The 25,574-nt window shown below is 40.6% G+C and overlaps 2 protein-coding genes across 6 annotated transcripts in view; one reads left to right on the plus strand and one right to left on the minus strand.

The window, feature by feature from the left end:
* Positions 1 to 21,394, minus strand: part of DDX59 (DEAD-box helicase 59) — a 32,777-nt gene extending 11,383 nt beyond the window's left edge. The window contains exon 1 of one of the 2 annotated variants that reach the window (XM_075508187.1): positions 21,317 to 21,394. The gene's annotated coding sequence lies outside the window, so the exon portion shown is untranslated. Of the gene's footprint in view, positions 1 to 21,161; positions 21,273 to 21,316 lie in introns of those variants that run through there. The other variant, XM_075508190.1, reaches the window with a different exon arrangement.
* A 301-nt stretch (positions 21,395 to 21,695) lies between these two features.
* Positions 21,696 to 25,574, plus strand: part of CAMSAP2 (calmodulin regulated spectrin associated protein family member 2) — a 94,403-nt gene continuing 90,524 nt past the window's right edge. For 2 of the 4 annotated variants that reach the window (XM_075508193.1, XM_075508194.1), the window contains exon 1: positions 21,697 to 22,489. In XM_075508193.1, the coding sequence (XP_075364308.1) occupies positions 22,351 to 22,489 (139 nt within the window). In that variant the 5' untranslated portion in view covers positions 21,697 to 22,350. Of the gene's footprint in view, positions 22,490 to 25,574 lie in introns of all 4 variants that reach the window. The other 2 variants (XM_075508191.1, XM_075508192.1) reach the window with 2 other exon arrangements.

Genomic DNA, 25,574 nt, shown 5'->3' on the forward strand with positions numbered 1-25,574 from the left:
CATAAATACTAGCAGCCCCTTTGGAAACACAGTTTAATGGCAGTCCAGATGAACAGTCAGAGAAGCTGGTGGGAATGGGGTTAGAACACAGACAGACACAAAGCTGGGGGCTTTCGAGCAGCTGGCTGCAGCATTCTGTAACATTCAAGTCCAGTCACACTTGAAACATGGTCTCTCTTAAGGTATGCTGGATTTCTGTGTAGTAGATTACCACAGTAGCAAGACAAAGTTAGTGCAAATAGGGGGTCTGGGTCTGTGTGGGATTTTTAATTAACTGGTACAATTGGAAGAGACTATTGAGCTTCTGGAAAGATTAAGTGGGCATTTTTACGTATGAAAAACTGTCAGGCAGCTTTCACCCACACTCCATACATTCCTCATTCTCTGTGAAATTCCCCACCTTTCTCTGATTCAGCCTCTGTCATTCCCCTTTGTTTGCACTGACTTTCTTTTCTTCATTTTCCCTCCCAGAGAATTTCTAACATAGGCTAATTTCCTTTTCTTATGTCCATTTTTACAAGGTCATTTCCTGGAATTCAAAACATCATTTGCTCAATAAAGAGCAATATTTCAACAATATTCAATATGATACAAGATGCTTCATACTCTCTATATATATACCAAAATGCAAACATCCTATATGTATCAGCTATTTCTATTTTTTGCTAACCGTAGATTTCTGTGACAGAAATGGTAATCTAATAGAAACAACTGAATCTAGAGAAAATTGAAGTACCTTTTTTCTGTTGTTTTGTTGAAAGCTACCATTCTGCCCTCACCTGCCATGAGAGAAGAGTTTGCACACTTTGATTACACAGACACATTCAAGTTCTTAAGATTAAGTAATACTGTTCATACTGTAATACAGCTACTTAGCATTTTTGTTCATAATACATATTCCTGCTGTTCTAAGCTGCAAAATGCAGAAGTCTAGCATATGCATTTCTGTGGAAGGAATAATGTAGTCAGTGGGTGTATTCCATGATTCACTTACAGATGCATGACAATTTTTGCTCTATCCTGTATTTGTTTCATGAGAACGCCTATTTTGTTAGTAATGAACACCTTCTAATTAGGTACTGATTTTTTTTTTTATAATCACTTTGAAGATACACATATTATGTTGCATTTTATAAGATCATTATTACATAACTAATTATTATAAATGCAACACACACATTGACATTCTCCAAACAGAAAACCTGCCTCTACTGTTGTTTATAATACACACTAATAGCTTTCTTTAGCATATAATGGTCTTTCAGATAAACTCAGACTTCATCACAGCAGTAAAGATAAAAAGCGGTCACAGAAATTATTCAAGCTGGTTAAAGACTAAAAGAAACCAAGTATTGAACAGTCTGCAGGATTATGTTATTAATGAAAAACAGCAGCCTCCCTCTCTCTCATTACATTATCAATTATCTAGGAATCCCTAAAGAGTTGTTCAATAAGGATAACTGTTAATACCTAATAAAAACCTTCTGTATTACCAGAAAAGGCTGACACCTCTGTGGATTATGGGAAATGTCACTGATACAGAATACTCGATTTTGCAAAAGCTGTTAAGAGGTTCCTTGCCAAAAGTATTAAGGACGCTAAAAAAATGCAGGGTAAAAGGAAATGGTCTTGCATGGACGTTATCATTGATTAGAATACAGGAAAGAAAGATTAGGGACTCACTAATAAGGGGTCCCAGGGTGGAGGGAGGGAAGTCACCAGTGAATTCTGCAAAACTTGGTACCATTTTGCAGATTGATATGGCAACCTGAAGACCAAGAAAGTGAGAAAGTTTGCTGGCAATAATCTCTCAGATACTTAACACAAGGGCCACCAGAAGAGCTTTACTAGAGTCTTAGAAGACTTGGTTATGACAACAGGTAAAATTCAGACAAACAAATGCAAACCTAGGTACACAGACAGGTATCTTGACATTGAGTATAGAATGATAGGCTCTGAATTGGCCATTAGTATTCAGAAGCAAGATCTGAATATTGAGAGGAACCTTTGCTAAAGCATCGGTTCAGTGTGCAACAGCAATCAGAAAAACAAAGTTACATAGCAGGAAATACTATGAAAGGTATAGAGAACATTACTGTATAAAGTGACAGTTCACCTATATGCATGCTCCTTGTAATTGGGGTTTCCCCATCACTCACTCCCCTTGTCTGAGAAAGACTACAGTAGATCTTGAAATTAAGTTTTAGAAAAGGACTCTATGGATATTCAGAGGCATAAAAGGGCTGACATGCAAGACACAAGACACAACCACATAAACTTGTCAGTCTGAAAAAGAGATGACTGAGGATGTCCAGCCATTCATAATGGCTGGACAGCTATTGATAGTTCATTCTTTCTTCCCAACAAAATGACCAGGAGTCAGGTATTAACAAAAGTACTAACAAAATGGATTTTTTTTTTCAGCCATTGCTTTGACCCTCTCTGTACTCCTAAGTGCACTACTTTCTCCAAATTACTAACATACATGCTCTGCTTTGAAATTGTAATATGCTTTATAGTAAGTACTCACAACTGAAAAGGAGTGCAAGCTTCCACAGAATGTAGTATGTTATTCTTTATTTACATGGAGAAGTTAATCAGGATAGACGTACCAAAAAGTCTTGTGGAACAGATACTATGCTTTGTGAGCTCACTAAATAAATACTTTTTTTCCTGGAATAAAGCATAAACGTTCTAGTCCAGTCACTTTCCTAAGCTTTTTTAGAATGCTGAAATATATAAGAATAACAGATAGCCTCGGTGAATTTAATTCCCATCCTCTCAGCTCTTGATGCTGCTAATCAGATCTGAGGTGAATGACATTTTAATAAGCTTTTTGAACTTCAAGTTTTGTACCTTTAGAGTTCACCAGATTGTACAATATGTTCCAAGACAAGATGCTCTCAGATATCCTACAAGGGTTTTGTCTTGGTATTCTTCCTTCTAAAAACTAGTCAATTCAAGCACTGGCTGAATAAAGCTGGGTTTAAGTCCTGTTAGAAAACCATGAACAATTAGGACAGTCATTTTTGCACATTCTGGACAATTTATCTGGGGATGTCATCATGGAAAATCTTAAGGTTTCCAGGTTGTATAAAAAAAAAAGTAGCATCTGTATTTTGTATAGTCATATTATTATTTTATTTAGTTGGTAAAACAGCAAGAATTTACAATTTTCTCATCTTGTCTATGCTGCATGTGTTCCAGTACAATAGCTGCCTAGGAAAGTACCAGGTATTGTTATTAGAAACCCCTGTTCAAATATAGTCTTATATAATTAATATGCCTCTTCAGAGTAACTTCTAATATTAGGAGCTACAGAAATGTAACAATGTACATACAAACCCACATGTACAAAAGGACTAATACATACTGACATAGATTTACTACATAGATACACAGCAACAGATTATTTCAACTTTATGCAAATTTCTGTTAGAATAACAACGATAGTAACTATTTATTAAAAGTAAAAAAAAAATAATGAAAACAGTAATTCAAGCACAAATTATTAATACTAAGGTACCTCACTTTTTGGACTATTTTAAATTATATCAAGAAGATTTTTCCATATTCACTCATGGTTTCTATATCAAATATTCAGAAAGCAAGCATGGCATCTAGGATTCCTGCCCTCAATTTATAAACAGGTGCTTTGCCCTGTAACATCTCACAGCCATTCTTCAGGAGCATGAACCAACCTTTCCCATCACTTGCAAATAATAAATAATTCAGTAAAACAAGATTGGAATAAAGCAGGAGACTGAAATCCCTCTACTCCCAGGCACACTGAAGTCACAGGAAACAGGCATTCTGCATACTAATTCAGAGACAGTATCACAAGCATTTCAAAGAGCTGCTTGACTGTAGCATATGCCTGGGCTCTCCACAGCAATACCTCCCAGAGTGACCCCGTTAATTAAAACCTGTACCAGAACACAACCAGTAGGCACCTCTCTGTGAATCTGCCAAACAAGGTGTTCTCAAGTTCCACACAGTGATTTGATTAACAGATAAATACATCCCAAAGGGTAAGTGTCCAAAACATTTTAATACAGCGCATTTTAAGTTTCCTTTGTAGCCAAAATATCCTCATGTGATGCCTGAATTTTCCACTTAGAGTGAGCTCCCAGTGTACGCAAAACTACTGAGAATGGACTCAAATTACAGTCCAAATAGCGCCTAATGCATCACTCCCTCAAGTGGCAAGTATCAGTACTGACAAATCTGAAAACTAAAATGTACCTCAAAAGAATGTGTCTCATCAAGAGGAACAGTTTTGGTTTTTCTTTATGCTATGAATTATTTTAAATATCTCCATATGTATCCTATGTATCATTATTCTAAACTAAGGAATCCCAGTGCCTTAATGTTGTTTTTTAATGTTAGAATGGATGAAGAGCTTTTAAGTTTATGAAGATGTCACTTAGAGAATAAAAATTATTCCCTGAATTTTTTTTTTTTTAAAGTTTGCCACGATGCACATAATTGGAGTCAACAGAACATCCACTGCTTGAGTGGAAGGGAGGGGGAATGGCTTTCCATTCAGAAGACATGGAAGTCAAAGCATGTTTACTTGGGGACTGGCGCCCGTGTGTGCTCCACCTGATGCTATAAAACTAAGTATTTCTCTGTTTCTTTAATGTTTTGGGATTTTGAAGCCACTCAGAAGATTTGTAGGTAGGTAGTCAACAGCAGCTCTAACCCAAAGCATACTTAATGAATAGTTCTTTGATTGAAGGAATCAGTGAGTCAATGACTCCACTGGTTTCCGAATTACAGCTTTAAAGGAACCACACAGGAAAAATCCAGATAATCTAAAAAAAAATAATGGTGGCTCACCATTAACTAGTCAATTCCACTAATATTCATACAAAATGTCCTGATTTAGTACAGATATTGCACGCAGTATACTTATCTGAGGCCCAGTTTTTCTAATTTTGCTTAATCCAAACAGGGAACTCCTAAACTTTTTGAAAGTAAATAATCAGTGAAAGAAGTCTTGGACTAGGATTTTCAGGCTTCCTGAGCATTCTCTTTGTTTGAAGAGCCACATTCTAAGGAAATATTGGTCGATATTAGTCTCTGCAGAAATCTGTGGTAAAACTGGAATTTTAAGAAGTACTCTAATTAAATCCGAATTCTTAAAGCATATTACTGTTTTTCTTTTTAAAAAAAAGAAAGCAAACAGCAGTCCTGCCCTGAAGCTCCGGCATGAAATGCCACTAGTTCATAGGGACATAACTGTACAGGACAAATCATGCAAAAATTAGGAACATAATTAATGCATGTGATTATATGCTCAAATACTGCGTATAATATTTAATCATAGAATGCTTTGGATTAGAAAGGACCTTTACAGGCCATTTAGTCCAACCCCCCTGCAAGAGCAGGGACATCTTGAACTGGATGAGGTTGCTCAGAGCCCCATCCAACCTGACCTTGAACGTTTCCAGGGATGGGGCCTCCGCTACCTCTCTGGGCAACCTGTGCCAGTGCCTCACCACCCTCAACTGTAAAAAATTTCTCTCTTAAATCCAGTCTAAATCTGCCCTCCCTTAGTTTAAAACCATTGCTCCTTGTCCTGTCACAACAGGCCTTGCTAAAAAGTCTGTCCCCATCTTTCCTATAGGTCCCCTTTAAGTACTGGAAGGCTGCCCGCAGCCTTCTCTTCTCCAGGCTGAACAGCCCCAACTCTCTCACCCTGTCCTCGTAGGAGAGGTACTCCAGCCCTCAGATCATTTTCGTGGCCCTCCTCTGGACCCACTCCAACAGCTCCGTGTCCTTCTTGTGCTGAGGGCCCCAGAGCTGAATGCGCTACTCCAGGTGAGGTCTCACCAGAGCAGAGCAGAGGGGCAGAACCACCTCCCTCAACCTGCTGGCCACGCTTCTTTTGATGCAGCCCAGGATATGGTTGGCCTTCTGGGCTGCGAGCGCACATTGCCAGCTCATGTCCAGCTTTTCATCCATCAGTACCCCCAAGTCCTTCTCCGCAGGGCTGCTCTCAATCCCTCCATCCCCCAGCCTGTGTTGAAGCCAAGGATTGACCTGAGCCAGGTGTAGGACCGTACACCTGGCCTTGTTGAACCTCATGAGGTTCACATGGGCCCACTTCTCCAGCTTGTCCAGGTCCCTCTGGATGACATCTGTCCTTCTGGTGTGTCAGCTGCACCACTCAGCTTGGTGTCATCTGCAAACTTGCTGAGGGTGCACTTGATCTCGCTGTCAATGTCATTGATGAAAATATTGAACAGTACTGGTCCCAGTACGGACCCCTGAGGGACACCACTCGTCACCGATCTCCATCTGGACATTGAGCTGTTGACCACTACCCTCTCCAACCAATTCCTTATCCACCGAACAGTCCACCCATCAAATCCGTATCTCTCCAGTTTAGAGAGAAGGATGTTGTGTGCGACCATGTCAAAGGCTTTACAGAAGTCCAGATAGATGACATCCATTGCTTTTCCCTTGTCCACTGATGTGATAACTCCATCGTAGAAAGCCACTAGGTTGGTCAGGCAGGACTTGCCCTTGGTGAAGCCATGTTGGCTGTCTCTAATCACCTCCCTGTCCTCCATGTGCTCTAGCATAGCTTCTAGGAGGATCTGTTCCATGATCTTCCCAGGCACAGAGGTGAGGCTGACAGGTCGGTAGTTTTACCGAGATTTATGTCGAGAATCAATGGACTCTCTGATTTAATATCACCATAGCTTTAGCACAACTGTAAAAACTACACTGAATAAAATTACTAACTTATTTGTACAAGATACAGAGTAGCTTTTTCCAATTAAAAGGAATTATTTTAGGATATGAGAATCATTTAAACTAACTTACAAACCTCTGTTAGGTCTCTGAGACTTACAGAACAAGGATTTGATCAAAAGATTGCAAAGACAATTGCAAATTTCCAGGGACTTCAGTAACCAGTAAACAGGAACCCTGATTCTTAGAGAATTCAGGTGGAAGATAACAGGATTAAATAGATCTTGAAATATACCTTAATTAGAGGTGCGGAATTAAGAATTAAAAATTCTCTCCTTCCATGTTAATCTAGTTTTCTTTCTGGGAGGATATAAAACATTGTATTTGAAAGCTGCTTACCAGTTTGCCATTTAGATTTGTGTTCCAATTAATAAGGCTGTTTGGAGGCATATGAGATTGGCATCTATTCTAAAAACAAGATAACACTCCCACAACATGCACTTAGGGAAATTAAACCCTTCCCCCCACCCCCAGGGTCCCAGACAAAAGGATGGGAGAGGAAGAAAATAAAATCCACAAGAGACAACAGGAATCATTAAGTTCCAGCTTGCCAGGTGACCTGTGTTCGATGTGTATTGCCACCTGCCCACTCAAACTCTTGAGATGAAGACCTTTCTAATTAATAAGCAAGTATGATAAATGTAACAGTTTATGCTCTGGTACATTGCATTTGTATTACAGGGAGACAGGTGGAAGAAGCACAGAGTTATAATCCATTAGTGCGACAGACTGAAGGAAAAATTTACATCATAAGCCTTTTGAGTAAATGTGTAATAAATTTCCCTTTCCAACTCTAAAGCTCCTACCAGCGTTGCTAGTTTTGAGAGCAGAAACCACTGCACTAAGAATGGTCTGGAAAACATGCAAGACTGCTGCTAGAAACTAGACTTTTTACCAGTCATCTTGGTAAAATCTGTGCCAATACTAATCATTGGGTTTAACCTTCATAGTTCCCTACATTACATTTGATCCCTATTCTGACTCTGCATGAAGTCTGAAATTGGCCTAGTTGAATCCCTCACACAAAAATTATTAAAGGACATGGAAAGGCTATAACTGCATCTACAAAAAGCCATCTCACTGCTGCCAGTGTAGAAGCCAAATTCATGATGTCCCCACTACTGAGTGACTGCCAGCTGTGACTATTGCCTTTGGAAGCCATTGGCAGCTGTCACAAAACAGAGGATCCTTCCAGCTCCTGTACTTTCTGCTAGCGGCAGGCTTGGTGGCTACACAGCTCCAGGATTCAGGTCTCAAAAGCTTCCTTTATGTCAGCCTTCATCACTGCTCTAAGTGACTGTTACTGTTGGGCTCTAGCCTACAGATTTTTAAATTTCTCAAACATCACTTGTTGTGTACAGAGTATTCAATGCAGTCTTAATAGTTTAATTAAAAAAACCCACACCTTGTGGCTATTTTTTTCCACTGACTTATACCGCAGGTCTCCGATATTAATTTTGCAGGTCTGTGGTGTACTTGGCATTGATTTCACTAGCACAGATCTTTGTCATGTGCTAAAAAAGACATTGTACGTGACTGCTAAACAAAATAGAGGATAAAAGAATTGCGACTTAGTTTACCAAAAAAAGTTATACCTTCAGCTAAAATCCTTTCCAAAAGGATTGTAATGCAGTATAAATACTTGGTCACTAAGTAGGCCATTTGTCCATGACTTTTTTAACAGAAAAGTATACCAGATGGCTTTAATTTCAAAAGGCAAACCATTTTTTACTGTCTCTTATCTCCAAAATACGTGCATCAATTTCACTGTTCCTTCCCTAGATGTGTTTCTTCCCTATTTACTTCTCATGCATAGAAAAGAATGAGTGAAAAGACTGTTAACATTTGCTATGGTTAATGTTCTTTTTTTGCTGTTTCATAATTTCCTTTTCATAAGCTCCAAAAATCATGAGCCTGGGAAGCTGGAAGAGCAGGGCTAAAGTCTCCTGCCAGTTCCGCCCTACTAAGTATGTAAAGCCTTTTGCAACAGCCCAAAGTTTTTTCTATCACCTGGGAGGCCATGGTTTTCATTAGCTCTAGAAAATAACATAGTGGTAAAGAAGCAATCTGGATCTGGTCTTAGCGTGACTATATTTCTGTCCCATTAGTCGTAATACACAATATAGTGTTTATGCTGGCTGCACTAGTATGGACAACACCTAACTCAGGGTAAAACCTATAAACAGAAAGCTACTGTGCTGAAACTTGAAATGGAAGAACGATAATGTACTGGACAAATGTTTTGCATCACATGGTACCGTTAGCCTCAGAAATTATTCACTGTGTCATTTAACTATGATTTCCAGTACTTTTCTAGCCCTTTAATTCTTTACAAAATAATTTTCTAAACCTTTACATGTGAAAATGAACTAAAGTAGCCTCCTAAGTGGTAGAACTGTTTTCCAAAAATGTATTTCAATATAGCTAAACATGCCATGATCAAGTCATTGTAGAACCAATACACTACTCAAATTTTAAGGAGTTAAAACACCTATGTACTCTGTAAATGAAAACATACCTTAAAATTCCAGTAATTCCATTTGCTTATTTATTTTTCTTGCTTCATCAGTGGAAAGAATTAGTGTTAATCTGATCATATATTTAAACTAAATTCATCCTCACACTTGGATATTCACTCATGGCAAAGATGAACTGCCCTCCCCGCCGAATGCTACTGTATACATAAACATGTAACAGTCATCCTATAGAGAAAAAAGCACAGACTGAAGAATGACAAAGTAACAGGACTGAATAGCAGGTCTCAGCATTATTTATAGCTATCTTCTGACATAAAGTCCCTAGTCTGTGAGGGAGTAAAAGGCTCTAGGCTATATTCCAGTCTGGGAATACCAAAGTCCCATGGATCAGTCCGAAGACAGATGAGGTAAATGAGGAGGGGACCAAGTCTGTGTAAATCCAAAACTGACCTTACCCTAAGCCTTAAACAGTGCACCTCTGAATACTTACCATGTCAAAGCTTGGCCCTTACTTACAGGTTTCTCAGGTAGCTCTCATATACATTCTTCTGAGAAACCCAGTTCAGACAAAATGACTGAGCTGCCAGTTCAATCCAGCTAAATCAGCCCTTGCTGGTACCAGTGCATCAATTAAAAATATCCCCCCAAATCCAAACCTAAGAAGTAGAAGTGACTCATCTGACAACAGCTTCCACTCCATCTCCTCATATAAGCCCAGTCAAACTCCCACCTACCTAAAACAAGATGAAGACATTCTCAGAACATGGCTTGGCTCCTCCGATCAGTCAGAGAATGGCACTCTACCAGGCACTGGATATTGTATGGATTTTTCTCATTGTTTTGGGTTTGTGTGGCAAGGTTTTGGTAGCAGGGGGACTACGGGGGTAGCTTATGTGAGAAGATGCTAAAAGCTTCCCCTATGTCCAACAGAGCCAATGCCAGCCAGCTCCAAGACAGACCCGTCACAGGCCAATCAGTGATGGTGGCAGCGCCTCTGTGATAACATATTTAAGAAGGGGAAAAAGTTACTGCACAACTGCAGCCGGAGAGAGGAGTGAGAATATGCAAGAGAAACAACTCTGCAGACACTAAGGACACTGAAGAAGGAGAGGGAGGAGGTGCTCCAGGTGCTGGAGCAGAGATTCCCCTGCAGCCCTTGGTGAAGACCATGGTGAGGCAGGCTGTCCCCTGCAGCCCATGGAGGTTAACAGTGGAGCAGATCTCCACCTGCAGCCTGTGGAGGACCCCACGCCAGAGCAGGTGGATGCCGAAAGGAGGCTGTGACCCTGTGGGAAGCCCACGCTGGAGCAGGCTCCTGGCAGGACCTGTGGACCCATGGAGAGAGGAGCCTACGCTGAAGCAGGTTTGCTGGCAAGACTTGTGACCCCGTGGGGGACCCACTCTGGAGCAGTCTGTTCTGGAAGGACTGCACCCTGTGGGAGGGATCCACGCTGGAGCAGTTAGTGAAGAACTGCAGCCCATAGGACGGACTTACATTGGAGAAGTTCGTGGAGGACTGTCTCCTGTGGACGGACCCCAGGCTGGAGCAGGGGAAGAGTGTGAGGAGTCCTTCCCCTGAGGGGGAAGGAGTGGCAGAGACAAGGTGTGATGAGCTGACCACAACCCCCATTCCCCGTCCCCCTGTGCTGCTGGGGGGGAGGAGGTAGAGAATTTGGGAGTGAAGCTGAGCCTGAGAAGAAGGGAGGGGTGGGGGGAAGGTTTGGGGGGAAGGTTTTTAAGGTTTGGTTTTATTTCTCATTATCCTACTCTGATTTGATTGGTACTAAATGAAACTAATTTCTTCAAGTCGAGTCTCTTTTGCCTGTGATGGCAATTGGCAAGTGATCTCTCCCTGTCCTTATCGCGGCTTTGGTGGGCACGTGGCATCCAGCCAGGGTCAACCCACCTCACTCATAAATGTTGTTCTTATAAAGCTCTGTAAGGAAGTATACTATTAAATATGAAAATATAAAACTGAAGTACTTTTGTCTTAAGGGATACATCTAAAACTCAGTATGTGTAATTAAGTTTTATTGCATAAACGAGAGAATGTTTTGTTTTCTCTTTTAAGCTAGACATACCAGCAAATGCAGTCAAGGTGTGATAGAACTGAGGACTTGAAAGCACTGAATAAGTGAAAATACTAATAAACACCAACTATATAAGACAAAACAGATGAGAATATATCACAATGTCCAAAAACCATAAATCCTTTAACTTTCTCTTGAGCTTTTCCTTCTGTGAATCACTTGCAGTATTTATCAGTTAGTTGTTACAAATACTAAGCAAACCTCCACTTCTCATGACATGGTGGCACTAAGCTGTCCATCTGTGGTTTAATCGCACACTTCAGGACCACAGACTGCTAAAGTTAAACCAACAGATTGGTCCTTCTGAAATTCAGTTAGTTTCCTAAATTTTGTTTGCTGTGAGAACATGCAGACAATGCATTAGCTCAGCTTGATAAAGCATAATAGCTATTAAAAAAGACAGCCTCAAAAATGCAACATATCTCTCCCAACCACCCTTGAATGACTGCTCCCTATGCTTTTTATTAGAAAGAGTCAAAGATGCCAGTAACCTTACAGCTGGTGAGCCTGTAATAACAGAGGGTAACAAGACAGAAAGAATCAATGCCTCCTTGTTAAGCAGTTTTGTTTGTGCTGTTCCAAGAGAGATCTGCCAAGAACTTTCCATGCAAACCTTATTTTTCTGGGATTTGTAATTTGGCTGCAAAAAAATACAGCATGATAATGCCCGGTTCAAAAGACATCAGATCACAAGTTCTAAAATATATTCCAAGTTTTGGAATAAATTAAATTTACACTAAATAAGATAAACAATTTAGCACTTAATATATTTTTTAGTTGCTCTATTGAAAAAAACCTTCTGGTTAGCAAGTTTGCACCCCAGATCATTATACATTTTCTAACCCTTGGTATTAAATAAGTCTGAAGTATTTCAGTGTGAGAGACAACTTTTATGCTGTATGGCCAAGACTCCACTGACTTGTATTTCTTTTTAAGGAATACTGTATGAAATGCATATGAAGCACTCATGGGATTCTATCTGCTAAACAATGCAGTGGATTAAATCTGTGCTAATTCTTAATACAACTCAGCTGACTTGGGTATAAGGCCAGGTTGTGAAAAAATTGGCTACGTTTAACACACCATTCTTTCAAAACATAAGCCTAGAATTACCATCTTAAATTATGTGAGCTTGCTTTTGTTTTGCTTTTAACCAAATGATTCAAAGCTTTGAGCCGTGCAAAAGTCCAATTTCAGTGTTCCCGTTTTCTTTTTTGGCACATGACCCATTAGGATAAGGTCACTTTGTACAGTTCCTTGCCAAAGCAATATTGTTTCCTGTGGCAACTAGCAAGATATATAGAAATTAGATTTCAGGCACAACACAGATTGGAGCCCAAGCTAAGGAAGCTCTCTTTCAGGCAATAGCCAGGTGTCAAGAAGCAAGAAGGCTATGATAGTTGCCTGAGCTATGAAAAAGCAGTGGCTTAGGCTTCTGTGTAAGAGGAATAAACGTCCCAGCAATTCAAAACTAAGAGAGACAATGAAACACACCAATAAATTATAAAACTCTTCTGAATATATCTGGTGAGATCATTTCAAAGGAAACACTGGAAGGAACAGGGCCAGAAAATACCATGAGGCAGAGTAGCTTAGAAATGTTTCTGCTCATTTTCTTGACTAACTTGGGTTTTCTCTCAGGAGAATATGCCTAGAGCACATTATCCTCCAGAATATTTCTACCTACCTTACAGTTCAATGCAAATTAGAACTAAGTAATCCTATGAAACAGCAGTTCCTCTGAGATTATTTGCAGTTCAGCCAAACATGCTGGGTATATAAGGACTTTAACGTTCTTGAGGAGTTTTTATGAACTGGAGTAAGTCACGGTTCTCAGATTCTCATTCTCCTCAGCTCCAGAGTAAACTAAAGCTGCAGGGGAACAGCTCCCCTTGACATTAACAATGTGAATACTTGAAGATAGAGCCCTCCTGCACTATACAACCTGAACAAGGAAAAAACATAGCTAGCCAGACAAGAGACAAGTAAGAACAAAGAGCTCCTGCCAGATCAGTGGAACTTGGAGCAAAAAGGCAAGGTAGTGAAAAGGCTTCTGTTTTACTGACACTGTCTGCTCTGCAAAAAGCCACAAAGGTAGTCAGTGGTTACAAGAGGGTGTTGGCCCTGGGAAGCATGACATGTCTTCCTTCAATGATTAAAGAGCCAGCAGAAGCACAGACACAGAGCATCTCCATGCAGATGGCTCTTAATCTTCTGTTGATACACAAGAAACCTGCTCTCTAGCAGCAGTGAGGATACTTCTGTGGGACTGGGCTCTCTTAAGTAATGAAATCAGCAATGTAATAATATCAAAGCTTTATTTGTTACTGCTTGCCTAGTCCTACAATATCTAAAACTTTATCATTCTGACTCTGAACTAAAACAGTTCATCACTTTGTTCTGCATTTCCACTGTGACATCCTGACCTCTGACTAGAACTTCTATGATCTCCTACAACATAAATAGCATTTATAATTCTTATTTTTCATCTGTTTGCGCTTAAGTATCCCACATTCAGTTCATCTCTTCACTCAAAGAAGTCAAATGGTATTCCTAATTATACCAGCACAATACCACTTAAGACCTTGGTGGTAAAAGAGAATAAAACACGGTAGTGTGCCCTCTACCTTGGATGCACTATCTTACTGAGCCAGTTTTTGCTTCCCCGTGTCTTCTGGTGACCATGACTTACTGCTTTTCTGACTTCTGAAAGAGCATACTACCAGCTGGGACAGAGACTGTCAAGTACACAATTTGCTATGCCCCAAGCATAGCAAAATACTCCGCCAAACAAGCTGGACCTATATCAACACAGGGTTCATTGCAATGAAATCTGTTCTGTTACCTTACATTCTCCAATCAGACAATTGCTTGTTTTCTGTTAAGAACAAATAGAAAAGGAGGAAAGAGCTTGACACAGAGAAGACTCACCAGACCAAAGGGAAACCAATACGTATATACTCCAGCAAGTCCCTGTTCTTGTACAAAATCTCCAGGCATTACTTTTGTTGTTTCATATAATGATTCCCTTGATTCAACATGGTCCCTACTAGCATACTCTTCCCCAGGCTGATTCTTCCCTCATTTAGTAAATTATCATCCGTAAGGACTGTACTGTGGCTGTTAAGACAAACCCCAGATCACGGGGGATTATGAAGTACTGCGCAGAAGTGGGTGTACTTTGTCTGTCTCTGCTTCCAGGGCAGTGGCCATCACAACTAGGGCTCAAACATTCCCTGAACAGCAAGTTTCAGCCTGCTTGCCCCCTTCCTTCATCCAAATTCAACTACGCTGGCTAATAGAAAGAGATAACTCTGTTTCCAACACCGTTGATGATGATGGACATTTCTGTTCTTTGTGCCCACAAGTAGAACCATGACTGCTTCCTACCCTGGTGAGACAGCCGAGATAACACTCTATGCTTTAACAGAGCAGTGTATACTATATAGCAAGAATACCATATGAGGACAGAATAACCAGAGATATGTATAAGCCTTTTGTAGGTAATTTCTCTTTTGAGACTTTCTAGAAGAAATCATCCAAGTTATTTCTTCAAAAACAAATATTCTGCATGACACCTTTAATCCACAAACACAATTATATACACACTTAATTTTAATCATGTCTGTAGCACCAGTGATTTCAAACAGGAACTACACATAGGATTAACCTAAAGCTTAAAAAAAATCCTTGTTGGAGCCAAGTTTTTATTGCTAAATGTATATATACATTTAGTTTAAGGCAACTACTAAAATAATTGTTGCTCTTTCCATGTTTCTAGTATATATTGAAATAGGAGAGTATTTAAATCAAATTGTTCTACATGAGGCTTAGACATCCTCCACATTTTTGTATATTGAAAACGTTTTCCAATTAACTGTAAGGCATACATCTTGTAAAGCTAATAGAAAATATTTAATAAACTAATCAGAAAATATTATAAATTAAGTTATGCCAAAAGAGAATTAAATGTAACAGAGTTCTATGCACCCAGGTTGGGATGACCTTACCATGCATGCATAATCAATCTTCAACATCATGAAGGGTCACTATGTATAAATGAGGGGTTATAATAAAAATCTTTGATACACACTTTCCACAGCCACTTTTTAAACAGTGTACCAGCTATTTACACCTGCTTCCTAAAGCAATCATCAAAAAATCCTCAAAAACATGCCATTTCTCAGTAAGCTAAGGGAAACAGAGAAACTGCCTAAAAAATTCAGTGAAAAAATGGATTATGATGTTTCAAAGTAGATAGAAAAAAAACCCCCTTCATCAGGTAGTCTCCTGTGCTATTCCCTTGCTTTCCCCTCCTCATCCATCTTCACTACCACCTCTTCAAAAAAATAATTCTGCTGTGATTAAACGACACCAGAATTTTACTGTTCTAACAGAGCATTCTCTCCTATTTACTGCTGGTCTCATTCAGACACACATGGGCTTCAGTGGAAACTGAAAGCAGGGTCAAAAGACGGGAAACTGAAGTCTATTCATGCTCTGCTAATAAATCATGTGTATGCTCAAAACAAACGAGCTTTTATGAACGTTCAGATCTTTCTTCACATGTAGAACCACAATGAAAAAAAAAATCAGCCAGTCACTTCAATGGAGTAGAGTTCAACAGGAAAAAGTGCACAATTTAGTATTCACTCTCATTCAGACTTAGTGAAAAAGTCTTGCTAACGGATTTAAACTTCTTATACCTGAATGCACAATTTGAAAACTAGTCATGCCCATTTTCCTCTGAACTGGAGTGCAAATAAAGCATTATCTAACAGTGGTAATTAACATCGCGTTTTATTTTTGTAGAAGGTGGTTTTTGAATGTAAATTTCCCACCATACACTTGTTTTACAGTGCAGCTAAGCCTGCTCTAGTATTTAAAGGTTACAGTCATAAAATCACACTTAGGATTTTCCTTAAAAAACATGTCAGGCACTAGGTGGCCATAAAAGAAATAATACACAGATTTCACTTACTGAAAGAGGGTAGGATCTATTCCATATGTTTTAAAGTTTATAATTAAAAAATATAAATTATAGCAGGGTATTTGCTCTCCTCACAGACAACCTGACAACAGTGGAATGTCAAGGAGAAAGCACTGGAATTAGGAAGTATTGCACAGCACACCTGGGAAGAAAAGTAATCTAAAACCCACTAGCACAAGTACAATTCCAGGAGATGGGCAGAACACAAAAGCAGCCAGTGTGAAAACCAGATTAAAAAATTTAAAAAATTTTAAAAATTTCAGAAGACACCAAAGTAACCAGAGAAGAAGACAAACAAAGCAACTAGCCATGAGTGTTGAGGGAGCTGAGAGGTTTTGCCTTTCACAGACCACAGGAAAGGGACAGATCTGATGCCTGGTTGGTGTCTCAATGGAATTGGGCAGGGAAAGATGTAGATTCCCCCCCCCCTTCACTGAGCTACATTAGGTCAAAGCCAAGTTCAGGAAATGAAACCAGTAGCAGCCGAGTATTAAGAGAAGCAACTGTTAGATACTGCACTTGATTCACATTGGACAGCTTTTTGGTTGTGCAGATTTCAGTAGGAAATGAGCTAAAGTAGCTATTACTCTACCTTTTCCCTTTTTTAATGTTTAACCTTATAAAAAAATCACAGACAATCCAAGTAAAATGTCATACAAAGCTTTATTTTCCCTTTGACTCGTGACTCTACTAGAATCTGTAAAGTTGGTAATTCTTCCCTTTTAAATGCCTCAGCACCTTCTGATTATAACTTATTAAAAGAATTTGAAAGACAATTGTTATATAACCGTTCTTGTACTTTTGTATCATCCTGAAACAGGAAGAACATACTCCCCTCCAAAATTATGCCCTGAGAAAACTCCTAGCTTGCAGAAACCACACACGTGCATTTCATGCCAAAGAAGTTTAATAATTCAGACAATCACTCACTTGATAATACCTATTTAAAATGTAATTTCTTAGCTCTTACAATTTTACTGGGTTTACCATTACTTATAAAGAAGTCTATTTAATAAAATGTCATAAGTTTAAGAGGCTGGAATATCCGTTTCACAAGTCATCCTTAGGCTGTAATAACCTTACAGAATCATTTATAGATTACCTGTTCAACCTCACATACCCAACACAAAACCTGCTGAAGTCAACAAGCACGTTTCTTAAGGATCATATTGGGACATGACTGGTTCTTGGTCTGTATGTTGACAGTCTGACAGCACCACATCAAGTTGTGCATGCTGCCTCTTTGCCAGAGGTTACAGGGCGCACCCCTCCTCTCAGCCACTACCATTTCTGTCGTGACCGATAGCCTCTAAGCTAAGGAAAACAGATGGGATCATCTTAAATAGGCAAATTTGATAGCAGCAATTAAAGGTAATATCCCCATGGGTGTTATTCCTAACCTTTTTCCAACATCAAGACTGAAGCGTTACATGGCAGAATAGTTGCTGTGAACTGCTGTGTTTGTGGATTTGCCCTAATACAACCAGCTAATCTGAAATGGGAACATTTTTACTACCCTTTGTAGGTAGCCTGATAAGCTGTCTGTTCACTAGCGCCAAGTCTGGCTATGGACAATGCCACAGCAAAAACAGTAATGGTATTCCTAACTTAAAACATTTTCCTTTACCTTTATAATCAAGTATTGTGAAGAAATAAATTATGCATGAATCCATCTTGAACACTCTCTGTAATCTAGCGCTAGCCTGAATTTAGTCTAAGGGCATCTACTCTATACATAGCCTCTTCAGAAGCCAAGTGAAAAAAAGAGAGGTATAAAATTGTTTGTCAAGGCTCATTCACTATCTTCCAAGATGAAGACTATTAGCAACAACTGTCATCCACACCATTATTCATAGCTTCATGGTCATATTTGTTCCTGTTGCCTGACACTGACTACAGGCTTGGTACACCCACTGTGTAAATGGCTAGACACATGACAGTGAAGAATCAGGCCTATGATGTAATTACAGGATAAAACTAGTCAAATGGGTTTCTAATTTGGGGTAGAGGGAGGGAGGGGAAAGGAAGGGAGAAAGAAGGTTAAAAAAACCCCCAAATCTGTGAGCCGCTTGTTTTAATCCCTAATACTTTGTCTTTCTGCTTGGAATGAACTTTAAAGTATAAAATACTTTGCAGCAGAAAGACTGTGTACAGAATTACTATTTAACTTATTACTTATAATTATTACTATTATATTACTTATAATTATTACTATTTAAAATATTTTAAGATGGATAAACAGGAGCAGAGCAGAAGGGGATGACTCCTCATTCAGTTTTTCTGTTTATCTACTCTGAACAATTAGAGCAAGTTTTAATCATTTTCCATGTTGCTGTTGATATCTTTGACAAGGCAATAAGCAAGATCACATTTTGGCATGTCTGCAAAAGTAGAAGAGCTGGCACAAGAACTCCAGCAACTGGTGGTGATGTCTTCTTTTTCACTTACACATAGTAGATTTTATATTCATGCATTCACTTCTAAGAGCACTGAGCAAATTAAAAAACACTTCGATTGCAGTTACCACAACACACCTTTTTTAGATTTTGTTCTGCAACTCTGAACAGGTTTCATCAGCACAAAGGCTGCACCCACAAAAATTTCTGCATTTTAAATCAGTCTGGTAGCAGTGTTTCTATATGTACCTATCTATAATTGTATCTATTGCCATTTTTGAGATGCATTCTCTAAAACAATATTCACTTTTTAAAGTAAGAAGGGACTCACAATTGCAAGAATTTTGGAAGATAACACCATATTTTTATTTGCTTCAGGTAAGTGTCACTAGTTTCAGTGTATAGTACAGTACATATGTATATGTGATGTTTTGCAAGTGCATAGGAACAGATGATAAATACAGGAGTAGATTAAATATAACTGATGACTTCTTATTTGGATTATGCCACATTTCTTCAAGAAAGCTGTTTCTGAAAGTTTCATATTATTTTATATGGACTAGTTTGTAATCTTTTGACCCCTCAAAGTGGATCCTCTATCCATTATACCTAAATAATGGCCTTATAGTTTTCCTAAACATGTTTTCCTGTAGGTTGGTCTAATTTTTAGGTATTTTCTTATTCATATAAGAAACAAATGAGTTGGGATCTGGGACATTTTTTTTTTTCTAGCTCTAATCATTTGAAGTTTTAAAGCTTATGAATTCCAGGTGTTTGTTGTTAAATATGCAGGAAAAATTAAACTAGTTTTCTAGTGGCAATGTAAAAAAAAAAATAGTTAAAATAATGCTAAATGTCTAATATAACTTTTTTCCAAAGTGTATATAAAAAAATAATTCAGGAAAATGTGCAAACACAGGTTTTACTTTAGTTGTTGAAAACTAAGCATATACTCTTTCTGAACACAGAACATTCTCCTAAGTCACAACTGCATGCTAATTTGTTATTATTATTCCTATTTCTGCTGTAGAAGATCCAGGAATTTCAGTCATAAGTGTGCTAAAGCAAGGATTTCTAAACTTCCCTCCTCCCCTCCCTTCTGCTGAATACTGCCAACAGCAGCTCCTAGTTTTGTAGCTAGCTATGTACCACTTATGAATGGTATGCATGACAGTTTGGGAATCCCATCCCAGAGAGCATATGGGGAGACAGTCAGCAATAATCCCTTCAAATCTTGACCTCTACAACCCTTTCATTTACTCATTACCAGTAAAAATAGATTCATGTCAGTAAAACTGTAAAGTACAGTATGGCCTCATAATCATATTTGTATCATTGGGCACATGAAGTGCTAGAAGCAAATATAGCCATGTAACAATGGAAAATCTCTGTCCAGATCAATTCACGGTCCACTTTAAACACAAAGAAATAACAGTCTGGACAAAATATTATTTGAAACCTTGCAATGTCATGCTAAGACTATGTCTAAATATTCTTTTCCAGACTCAGTGAGGCTAAAAAAAAAAAACCCCAGAACCTACCCATCTCAGAATGCAATCCTTCACTGCAACAGTTTGGGAAGACGCTCACTAAATTACCACAAGGGGGGGGAGGGTAAGGCAGGTTAGCTAACAATTACTGTAAGTCACGAGTGGTCCTTTAGTGACCCAGGAAAGCTCAGCCAGACAAAAAACTAACTACAAAAACAAACTATTAATTTTTGGCCAGATCAGCTTCTTGAACTGGCTCACCACACAGCTGCTAGAGCACCCAGGTTGGTGGAGAAGGAGAGCACACTTCTACATTACACCAACCTAATAACTATTTGTTGCCGAAAACCACAAATTTACTCCCCCCTGGCGCTGCTGGTCACCCAATTACACAGTGCCCGTGCAAAGGAGAGGCAAGGCCTTCCCATCAGCAGCAGCCAGTCACCAGCACGGCTGGGTCACCAGCACGGCCACACCCTCAGACCCGCACTACAAAGCTAACTCATCCAATTCTGTTTGAATGCAAGTCATTAATCACCCAGTTACTAGTTCCTACTATGACTAATACTTCTTTCCACACAGGCCACTGTTAAAGTAATTTTATGCATTTCCAAAAACAGCCCAGGTACGAGAGAGCAGATGGTCTCTTGGGCAAATTGTTAACTACTACCTCACATAATACACCTATTACGTGAACAGGCCCTAAACCATTTTAAGGCTCTGTCATTCTTCTACCCGAGTATTCGAGAAGTTACATACAGACGCAATTTAAAATAGGAGGGACAAATACACACGAAAGGGATGAGAAGCCCGCCTCCTCGGCAGCGTTCCTGCTCTAAGTCAGTGCGGCCCCGGCCCACCGCGCTCCCCCGCAGCGAGGCGGCCGACGGCTCCTCAGCTCCCTCCTTACACGCGAGGCACGTTGTAGCCCCAGCGCTGAAGCAAATCCCGACCTTCCCAGAAGACGCCGCAGAAAGCCAACGGCTGTGCGGGGGAAGGCCCGCCCGGCCCCGCTGTGGAAAGCGACGACGCAGGCAGAGGGTGGGCCCCGCGGCCGAGGGACACCGCCCTTTCCCCTACAGCCGGGCACCGCCAGGCACCCCCTTACCGGCGGGAAACACTCCGCCCCTCTCTCCCGCTGCTGCTAGGTTAAGGCTAGGCTAGGCTAGGCTAGGCTGGGCTGGGCTGGGCTGGGCTGGGCTGGGCCGGGCCCGCCCAAGCTCCCCCGGCTCCCTCCGCCCGAGGCGAGACCCACCCCGCCCGACCCCGCCCGAGGCGAGGGCCCGGCCCGGCGCCAAGAATCCCACTGTGGGGAGGGGGTGGCCACGTGACCGCCCGGCGGCGGAGGGCTGCCCGCCCCGCCCCGCCCCGCCCCGCCCCTCCCCTCTCCTCCCCTCCCCTCCCTCTCGAGCTCCTCGCCCCGCCCGAGCGAGGAGGCGGTGGCGGCGGCCGTGGCGTTGGCGCATGCGCAGCTGCGTTTCGCCCATCCAGTGCGGCAGCCGCGGGTGGAAAACCGCAGCCGCAGCTGCTGAGGGGAGCCGGGAGCGCGTCGCCTTGCTGAGGGGCGGCTGGGGCAGCGCCCGGTCGCGGGACAGCGGCGGGGTAGCTGGCACCGCTCTCGGCCCGCTGCAGGCCTCCGGTGAGGCGGGGCGGCGCGGCGGGCTGTGCGGCGTTTTGGGGCCGGTCCCCGGCGTTTTGACATCTCGGCGCCTCGGCCGGGAAGGGCCGCATCCCGATCCGCTGCGGCTGCGGGGGCCTTGCCGGCGGCTCCCGCCTTGGGCCGGGGGGCTGGCGGCCGCGGCGGCCTGGGGCGCCCAGCCCTGGCCGGAGGGTTTCCCTGGGGAAGGGGGGGCCGGGGCCGCTGGGGACCCTTTTTCGGAGGGTGGGGGGCGGCGGCGTGAGTGAATTGAGACAAAGAGCGAGGAGGAGGAGAAGGAAGAAGAAGAGGACACTCGGGCTCTGCCACATTCCTGTGCAGAGGAAGGCGGGAGGCGGCGTTAGCCCTTTACGGACAGCTGGGTTCAGCGCTGCCCTCAGCTGCTGTCGGCGTATTTACAGACGTCTCTGCCGGCCCCGGGAGGAGGAGGAGGAGGAGGAAGAACAACCATGTAAGTTCTGAATTGCCAGGGGTCCTGTGAGAAGATGGGGGATGCCGCAGACGCCAAGGAGATGAGGAAGACTTTCATTGTTCCTGCCATCAAACCCTTTGACCATTATGATTTCTCCCGAGCGAAAATCGCCTGTAATCTCGCCTGGCTGGTGGCCAAAGCCTTTGGGACAGGTAGGTGGCGTCTTCTTCTTCCCTTTCTTTGATGCTGGTTCCTGCTCGGTTGCTTCGTTCTTGAGGACGTGCGAGCCCTTCCCTGAGGAGCTGGGAAGGGGGGGTAGGAGGTGCTTAGGAAATGGTTTTGGTCTGTTCCCTCATCTTTAGGTTCCCTTACACCTTGTGCGGTTTTTTGGTTTTCTTTTGTTTTTCTTTAATTACCTGTAATATTTTTTTAGTAGTACCACTGTTTCCATTAGTAATTTTTGTGTATTGGAGCTAATACAATTTTATTTGAGGAATCGAACTATGTAAATTGCATTCTGTTTATTCCTCGGGTCACACTTCTAGAATGTGAAAAAACACCAGCAATCCATGTTTGTCTGTTGTCTCGAAAATTTTCCTAACGTTGTTTAAGAGCTGAATTGGGGGCTAGCAATGGAAATGGATGTGCGCTGTTCGTTTTGACATGTGTGACAGTAGCCTGTAGCCATTTGAGTGGTTAAGAAGTAAGAAGGGTTTCAGCAAAAAGAGCGTTTGATGCCAGGTTTTGGCCTGCACAATACAGAAGGCTCTCCTTGTCTGTAAGCGTAAGTGGAATTGATTGTAGTGCCTCCGAAAGGCATTACTGCTCTGTCTTTGAAAACCTGGGCCTTGAGGAATACCAGACCTATTATTCTATGCCTGAAATATTGTTGGGCCTCGAGGAATACCAGACTTACAGAGGTCTTCTGAGGGAAACATTTTGAAAATTTACCAAGCTGTTTTTTTCAATGTAGCTGTAGTATATTAATCACTTAATTTTCTGTGGGTTAAAAATAGGGGTTTTCTTTGAAAGGTGGGTTAGATATTAACAGTCAATATTTTTATCCGCATTTTTTGTAGAATAACAGGAAAAGGTTCCTCCTGGAATTTTGCACTTTTTGCATTTAGGGTCAGAGCATTGTTATGTATTTGAACAGGGTTAATGGTGTACCTTTATGATGCCCCTGGGAACTGATGATATTTGATGTGGTGCTTCCAAAAACCTACTTTCAAAGTAGTTGAACCTAGTGAAATTTCAGTAAGGTCAGTAGCTACTGAAATAAAGTGCATGTTCATCACTTTAGAAAGAAAAAAGATCAAAATACTGTTTCCATATAAAAATTTGTCAATAAACTCTGCTTACTTTCCTTTGTGAAATCTGGGCAAGTATATAATGTTTTTATATATGGCTTTGTTAGCTATGCAGACATGAGAGGTAAAATAGTAGTAGTGAAAATTCTTGCAAGTACTTGATTCAACATTTTCAGATATAATTATCTTTTTAGGTAGCTTGGTTCTATAGGCTCTACTCATGGCATTCTGGGTGTACAGTGCTTGTGCAATTATATAACCCATCATTCTAACCTGAAAACCTTTTTCTACTGGAGTTGGACAAATTCTCAGCCTGTGGTTGAAAAGTCTTGGTTTATAGTGGTTGAGTTTCTATTGGATGTGTAAAGCAACTTGCAGGATACTCTTTTGCTACTTTTCTATAGAAGAAAGTGTGATCCAAACCAAATTCCTTGACTCTTTCTCTTCACTACTGTGGTTGTTCCAAGATACACAAATGAAACCTAGTTAGAGGAGATAATAGCTACATCTGCCCTCTAAATACTGCCATAATGTAATAGTAGGAAGACAGGTAAGCATACACAATTGTAGTGTTTTTAATCTCAACAGTTCTTCCACTAGGTTAATATCACTAATAGCTGAAGTAGGGAAAAATAGTATACAGGACTTGCATGTCTGCAATACAAATGCTTCCTTTATACTTGGAGAAAAACAGAAGAACTGACCTTCACCTCTTCCAAGAAGGAAGGAAGTTTGGGTTTGTTAAATGATTTGTTTTAGTTCTTTGGAGTAGATCACAACTTCAGTCATGTCTTCTACCTATTGCTATATGCATTTGGACAAAGGAATTACAAAGGATGATTAGCATATTTATAAATGCCACATTTTATTTCTTTTTTTATCTCTGAAATGTTGGAATTCCTTAAGTGGGCAGGGGAAATGAAAGATTTTTCCACACCCTCTCTGAAATAAATTAATGCCATTCATTTTGATTAATGAAAAGTGTAAGTTGTTGCAATCATGTATCCATTGAAGAAATCTAAATCTTTATGTATCAAATGGGCACATCTTTCAGTGGACATATTTTACATTCTTAAAGCATATTTTAATAGAATCAAAATTGTGGATACAGCTTGGCTAGGTGTTGTGAAGAGAATTCTCTCTTGAAAAAAGACTTTGAAGTAAGTATTGTTCATCAACATTTAGTAGTGGCTTTTGGTATTTGATGATTGATATCTGCATCCAAAAACTGAGAGACCAATTGTATATTGCTGTTGTCCTCAATGAAGTTGCAAGAATAGAGTCTGGCTCACAACACAGGCAAATCAAAGTTGTCTTATTAGTAAGGTGTCTTACGAGAGTAAAAGTATACTAACAGTCATGTTGAAGGCATCTTGTATGAAGCATTTTTTCAGAAATACTAACTGAAGACAGCATTCATATTTAAGTGTTGAGGGAGCGTAGGACTTTGTGCCTTGATGTTTTGCTGCAAGAAAATGTATCAGTGTTAGGACAAGCCAGGTTAAATGTTTTGTAATAACCAAATGATTTAAGTAACACAGCTTACAGTAACTGAAAGGGGGAAAAATTAACAAAAAGTGTGAAGTATGAAAGTGGGAATGTTTGACCATAGAAATTAAATCTGCAAACACTAAATTTCAGCATTAACTCCCAATGCTGGGAGTTAACCATTTCAGTATAGAAAAACTGCTTTCCAAATAAATGGTTGAACTGTACTGATATTATATGCTTCAACTTAAAAGTATAACGGGACCTACTTCATAGGAATAATTTAAAAAGGGTCTTGATGTTGTGTTACTCTGTGTCCTTTTCATTTCTAAAACAACAGAAGTGGATTTCATTATTTTGAAGCGTGAAGTTTTTGTCTTCTCACTCTACTATAGTCATAGAAAATGTGACTGGAAAATTTGTTATCCATCTACCATCCTAAAGACAGGCTGAGCTAAATATACATTGTTCCTGACAGATGTTTGTTTAGCATGTTTTT

This window comes from Mycteria americana, chromosome 7 (genome assembly GCF_035582795.1).
Source record: "Mycteria americana isolate JAX WOST 10 ecotype Jacksonville Zoo and Gardens chromosome 7, USCA_MyAme_1.0, whole genome shotgun sequence".
Lineage (NCBI taxonomy): Eukaryota > Metazoa > Chordata > Aves > Ciconiiformes > Ciconiidae > Mycteria > Mycteria americana.